The sequence below is a fragment of the Artemia franciscana genome, chromosome 5 (assembly GCF_032884065.1).
Source record: "Artemia franciscana chromosome 5, ASM3288406v1, whole genome shotgun sequence".
NCBI classification, from domain to species: domain Eukaryota; kingdom Metazoa; phylum Arthropoda; class Branchiopoda; order Anostraca; family Artemiidae; genus Artemia; species Artemia franciscana.
Genome location: NC_088867.1, coordinates 12,414,083 through 12,420,728, shown reverse-complemented (window position 1 = coordinate 12,420,728; position 6,646 = coordinate 12,414,083). Strand labels below are relative to the sequence as shown.

At 36.8% G+C, this 6,646-nt stretch overlaps 1 protein-coding gene across 1 annotated transcript in view; it reads right to left on the bottom strand.

The window, feature by feature from the left end:
• The window catches only part of LOC136027672 (probable chitinase 10), a 231,098-nt gene that overhangs the window by 116,524 nt on the left and 107,928 nt on the right, over positions 1–6,646 (bottom strand). Inside the window, 1 exon segment of the mRNA XM_065705119.1 lies at positions 700–952. Within this exon segment, the coding sequence (XP_065561191.1) occupies positions 700–952 (253 nt within the window).

Here is a 6,646-nt window from a genome sequence, read left to right as displayed (position 1 = left end):
TCTTATTAGAATAGGTCAACTATCCAGACGTCATACCGACTAATCTTTCAAAACCAAGATTAGGAATATTAGAATTTTATTCGAATCAATTAGATTATTAGAATCAATTTTATCTATCAATTTAAAGATTATTTTATTAGAACCAATCAATTCATAGAATCAATTAGAATTTTCGTTGTTAACCTAGTGCTTTAGTGGAAAAAGTGTTCTTAAGCTCATTTTAGAATTGACTCAGTCAGAGTGGCTTCTGAAACGATATTTAGTGCTTAATGACATTTTTCTTTTTTTGCTTTAATCCTTTTTTTTTAGATTCCCCAAAGAAAGCGTAAGACTCAGTGTCAATCAAGTGTGTTGAGCATAAGGCTTTGAAAAATTTCCACTCTTGACTAGGTTGTATTAACTTCTGAAAGATGCACATGTATTCTTTAGCATTCAGGTGCATTCACATGAAGTAAAGAAATATTAACATGCTGAGATTTGCATGAAGGCAGGAGACTCCAATTCTACTTTAAATTAGCAATTCATCCTCCACGCGAAACCAAAATTGGATTTTTCGCTTTCAGTAGCAGTTAATTTAGGCTTTGTTCTCATCTAATGGCCTCCATATTACCTGGACCATTGCTAAGCCCTCCTTCAATAGATAGATAGGAACTTTGAAGCGCAAATAGTCAAGAATTTTCTTTTTTATACTCTCGTCACCCCAAAAACCAATTTAAAAAAGAACAGAAAAGTTTGCAGTTTCGTACCTCGTTCCAGAAAAGTCCATTCGGGCAATACTGCTCAATATACGTTCCATGGTTACAAAGCTTGTATTTACCACAGTTGTTTGGGTCTCTTACCGTGGTACCATCCTCACAAGCTCCTGATGAGCTTCCTCCAACATTACCACCAGCACCTGTTCCTGTTTCGCCACCACTTCCTGGGGTGGGCTCTACTGTTTGTACTTCTTTTGCTGAAAAATATTGAAAACTCTAATAGATACAAAATTAAGGGAAACTAATATGATGTAGCACTAGGATGTACACAATCGAAATCACAGGACCATCTTCATCCTTGCCTCTTTCCCATATCTCCTTCTAAGAGATTCCTAAAATTTTCCAAACTTCTGGATTCTTCTGATCCAAATTATATTCGTTATTATTGTTCCCTCAAAAGAAAATCTTTGTACGTGCCTAATCTAGGAACGAGGATGATACAGGTGAGGATTTGGAACATTCTAAATTCAAGCACGAATTAGTTACCTTTAGTTATCCTGATAATTTCAAAGTTAAATGTCATATTGACATATGACTTAGTCGCATGTCAATATGACAAAGTCACATTGACATATATGACAATATGTCAATATTGTCATATATGTGACTGCTTTTGAATAAGAGACATAATTTTTATAATTTCGACTAAGAGACATGTTTTTTAGCTTACTTTTGAAGTTTTTGTGACAGAAAATCATTTATAATCAGATACCGGTGTAAATTCAAATAAAATCTTGGAGGGGGCAAAGTTCTTTCCCAATAAACAGTCTTAAGTTGGGTGCGCTAGCAGAAATTCAAAAGAGTGTAGATTTAGGCCAAATTGACAGTTGGATGATTTTTGTTGCAAGGATAACAAAGTAGATATCATAAGAAATTTTATAGTCGTAATCTAAAATATGAACGTAAAATTGTGTACGTTTCAAACGATTGGCGAAGGCAAACAAAATCTCCGGGTGATGTTCAGTTTGGAGTGAAGGAAGGCGCAAGAAATCAGAAGAGGTCAGCTTCCCCACAGGAGTTTAAGCCCCTGTATTTGGAAAAGGACTTGATTTATATCTGTATTGTCTTATCATAGATCGCGCAATAGCGCTTTCTAAGTATCCTAAATTAAGAGTGACATGGGCACAAGTGTTTTTTTTTCAAACCAGGGCACTTCGTATAGAAAAAGTAGTCATAAACACTTCAAAAGGAGCATCCGATTGAAAATTGAAAGATCTAATGCTGATTTCAATAGTCAGAAGCGGTTGGAAGGCAATAAGCTGCCCCCCCTTCTCCAACTCCCATTTTTTCCACAAACCAATCAAAATTTTGAGATAGCCATTTTGTTAAGCGTAGTTGAAAGGTAAGTAAGTATGTCTTTAAAAATGCAAACCTCGGCCCCCACAGCCCTCAGGACAAGGGTTGTAAGCTATGCTCTAAGGGTATATAGGGATTTCACGCAAGGGATGGGCGTATAAACTTCGGAGGTGGCTCACTGAATTGAAAATCTGAAGTTCTAGTGCCATTTTTAAGAGTTCAAGCGATGGAAAGGCATCTAGCCCTCCCCCCTGTCCTCTTTTCCCAAATACATCCCATAGAAATTTTGAGATATCATAGCCATTCTATTCAAAAAATAGTTCAAAGATTACATAAAAAGGCCTTTGGGGTTGACACAACCCCCCAAAGTCTGGAGATAAGGGCTGTAAGTTATTTTCTAGGGGTATATAAGGTTCTTATGGAAGGAGTGGTTTTATAGGCTTTAGAGGAGGCTCATCTGATTGTAAATGCGAAGTTCTAGTTCCCTTATAACAGTCAAAAGTGATGGAGGGTAACTACAACCCCCCCTGCCCCCATCATCCTCTTTTCACCAAATGCAGACAATCAAAAATGTGATGTATTTATTTTGTTCACCGTAATCTAAAGAACATGTAGCAATGCCTCCAGGATGGCGACTACCCCCCAGATCTCAGTTGGAAGGCTTTTAAGTTATACCCCGGGGCATATAAGATTTTTATGGAACGGATGGTCGTATAAACTTAGGATGGACTTCCTTTGATTTGAAGTTGGAAATTCTAGTGTCGTTTTTAAGAGTCAAAAGTGAATACAGGACAAACAACCACCCCCTCCCCCTCTTGCCTATTATTCTCCGAAACACATACAATCAAAATTTTTAAGAGAGCATTTTTTTCATTCAGCATTGTAGAAAGGTCCAGTAATTATGTCTCTGGGGATGTCAATTTTTCCACAGTCCTCAGGGCAAGGGCTTAAAGTTATGCAATTCGTTTGCATATTACATAAATTATTGAAAAAGTTATGCAGCTTTGACCTTTACCATCCAAAAAGACGAAGGGCACTAAATCTAAACACGTTATTTCTATACGGGTTGTCAGAAGGACTTAACCCAGGAATGACTTAGTATATTAATTTGGAACTGTCAGGAAACGACAGGAATTGACTGGAAAGGCAATAGTTACACATTAATGATACTACCACAATTACCACCACTACCACTACTGCTGATACTAGCACACTATTCACTAACAATATATTGGCAGAATCTAGACTAAATCAAAAGACAATATGTGCATGCACCTATTGCTTTTGATTAGAATTAGTTAATAAGTAGAAACTTTCAGAGAATGCTTAAAGGGGCAGATTGTTTGACCAAATGGCAATATACACAAGTTATTAATAATACTACTACCATTGTTACATTTACTACTACAACTTCTTCTACTTAAGTCACTGCTACTATTGCAACTGCTTGTAAGATCAAGAGTATTTGGATGAAAATTTCAAGAAGTATATGAATATACGAGTTATCAAAAGGACATATCAGCAATGTTATAGCAATGGCTAATTTTTTTAAATTGAAACTTCCAGGACTTTATGAGAGGGATATTCAACTGACGAAAAGGCAATACATTAATACAACTGCTGCTGCTAGTACTAGTGCTATTACTATTGATACTACTACTAGCACTACCAATACTACTAATGTGACTACTATTACGCTATGCCTAAGGATATGAAGGAGAAATTTTCAGAGAATTTCGAGGGGGAGAAGATGAACTGAATCACAACACGCTGTCTCTATGCAGATTCTCAAAAGGACATATCAGCAATATCTTACGAATAATTATGTGTGTGAAGTTGAAACTAACAGGGCTTTTTGTAAGGGAGGTTGAACTAACCAAAAGACAATATTTACATCCTAATACTAGTGCTTCTATTTCTACTACAACTACTACCACTAAAGTTAAGGCAACTGTTATTAATTCTACTGCTGCTACTATTACTTCCGGTACAACTACTGCTACTGCTAAAGATAAGTGTATTAAGCCCAAAAATTAGGAATATATTGAAACTGTATGAAACTAAATCGAGATAAACTATGCTCACACAGGTTATTAAGAGGACGAATTAGAAATGTTTCAGAAATGGTTGATCGTATTAAGCTGAAACTTTTAGCCTGTGTTGAAAGGGACGTTGAAGAAACCAAAGATGCTATGCCCATAATACTACTAATGCTATTACGACTATTGCTACTACACGATCCAAGGGTATTACGGTGAAGCTTTTAAGAAATACTTAGGTGGATGTTGAACTAAACCAAATAAACTATAAGCATGTAGTTTTTAAAAAGATTGAAACGATAAAAAAAACAATATTGTAAGAACGGCTCACATTATTAAATTGAACTCATAAGGGTAATTTGTGGTGGATTTTGAACTAGCCAGAAGGCACAATGTATATACTGCTAATACTACTACTATAGTTATAGCAACAATGAAGCCAAAGGTATTAAGATGAAACCTTTAGGGAACGCTTGTGGAGATTTTCAATTAAACGAAGAAACTACACCCACGCAGGGTTTCCAAAAGGGAACATAAGTAATACCATATAGACAGCGCTAGTAATACCAGAAGTAATACCACAATAGGCAGCTCCAGTTTATAATAGCTAGAAACATCTTTGAAAGTTCTAAAGAAGCCAATTCGATCGGAAATTCTAGTGTCATTTTTTAGAGTCAAAAGTGAGTGGAGGGCAAGTAGTCCTCCTCCGAATCCCATTCGTTTTCCAAAAACATCCACTCAAACCCATCCGTTTTGAGACTCGCATTTTGTTCAGCATAGTAGAATGGTCAAGTGGCAGTGTCTTCAGGGATACTGGGTATGTTAACCCCCCCCCCCCCCACAGCTATGTAAATTGCCCATTATGCTTTAAAACTAAATGTTGCTTTAAAACTAAATCAAAAGGCATTGTGTCTATGGTTTCCATTAAGACGCCTTAGCAATATCTTGAGAGCAACTGGTTGTATTAACCTGAAACTTGAAGAATTGGCGACAGTTCTAAGAGGATTAAAAAATAAAAAGGCGGCAGGTTCTGATACTGTGGTAAATAAGTTCCTTCAATATGGTGGCTCTGAGGTTAGAATTAAGTTACTGAATATTATGAATATGTTTTTTGAAAAAGGGGAAGTAGGCTACCTAGCGATGTTAGGAAAACCCTAATTAAACCACAATATAAGAAAGGTGCGGATTTAGAAAGTGTAGAGGATGTGTCGACCAAATTCTCACTCTTAGGTTAATAATTAAGAAATGCCTGAGTTATCAAGCACTTTTGGTCCTCAGTCTTATAGATTATGAGCAAGCGTTCAGTCTTGTTGATAGAAGAGCCTTAGCGAAGATTTTATCCTTGCAAGGTATACCAGACAAACACATTAACGCGATTAGGGCTATGTAAGAGAATAACACTGCTGTGGTTAAGTTAGAAAATAAGGTTACAGCTGGTTTCATATTAAATCAGGAGTTAAGCAAGGTCGTGTTCTATCCCCCTTTATATGGATTATTTTGATGGACTTTGTCATAAAAAACACAGGAAAGGCAATGGGGGAACACGGAATCAAATGGGGAGGAAATACTTTCATGGACTTAGATTATGCTGATGATTTAAGAATCCTAGATGAAAGTATGAGCAAAATGAATGAACTTTCTTAGAGGTTTTGCAAATTCAGGGTGTTGGAATAGGTTTAAAAACTAATGTTAAAAAGACTAAGTCGCTAAGGCTAGGAATAAGTGAAAATGAAAACATTACGTTGGGTGATGAAAAGATTGATCAGGTGGATTTACCTTGGTAGTATCATTAGTAAGGACGGTGGGAGCCCCGAATATGTAAAAAGTAGAATAGCCAAGGGTCAGAGTTTTTTTTATTCACAGTTGGAAAAATTTTGGAAGAATAGAAAGATAAGTCTGCAAACCAAGATTAGAATATTGAAAGCAACAGTGATGAGTGGTCAAGTACGGTTCTGAAGAATGGGCAGTTCAAAAAGCGGATGAATATTTGCTAGATGTTCTCCAGGGAAATTATCTATGGGTTGTTCTGGGTACCCGGCACACTGACGGTATTTCAAACAGTAGGCTGTGCGAAAAATGCGATTCTATCCCGCATCTTAGGGCTATAATGAGAGAAAGGCTGAAACGGCTTGGGCACGTTCTAAGGATGAATGATGACAGATTGCCGAAGATTAACCTTTTGGCCAACAATCAATGGCTAAACAGAGCGTAGGTTGTCCACGGCTGGGGTGGGAGGATGTCATAAAGAAAGATTTAAGGGATATGTGAACTTCCTGGGAGGATGTAAAGAGGGAGGCTTTAAATAGATTGGGATGGAGGAGGAGCGTGCGTAGCTGTGCTGGCTTCAAGTGGCTTGGTGTTGTGGTGAGTTGTTAGTAGTAGTAGTATTGCTTAAAGTCTTAAGAATTCTTATTTATTGTAGTTAAAAAGTGAAGAATTTTGAAAGTTGGGTGCTGCAAAAAAGGAGGAAGATTTGCTACATGTTTTCCAGATTTGCCTTACATTCATGTCTTCGTAGATTTTATGATTTTTTAATTGAATTTTGTATATATAAAA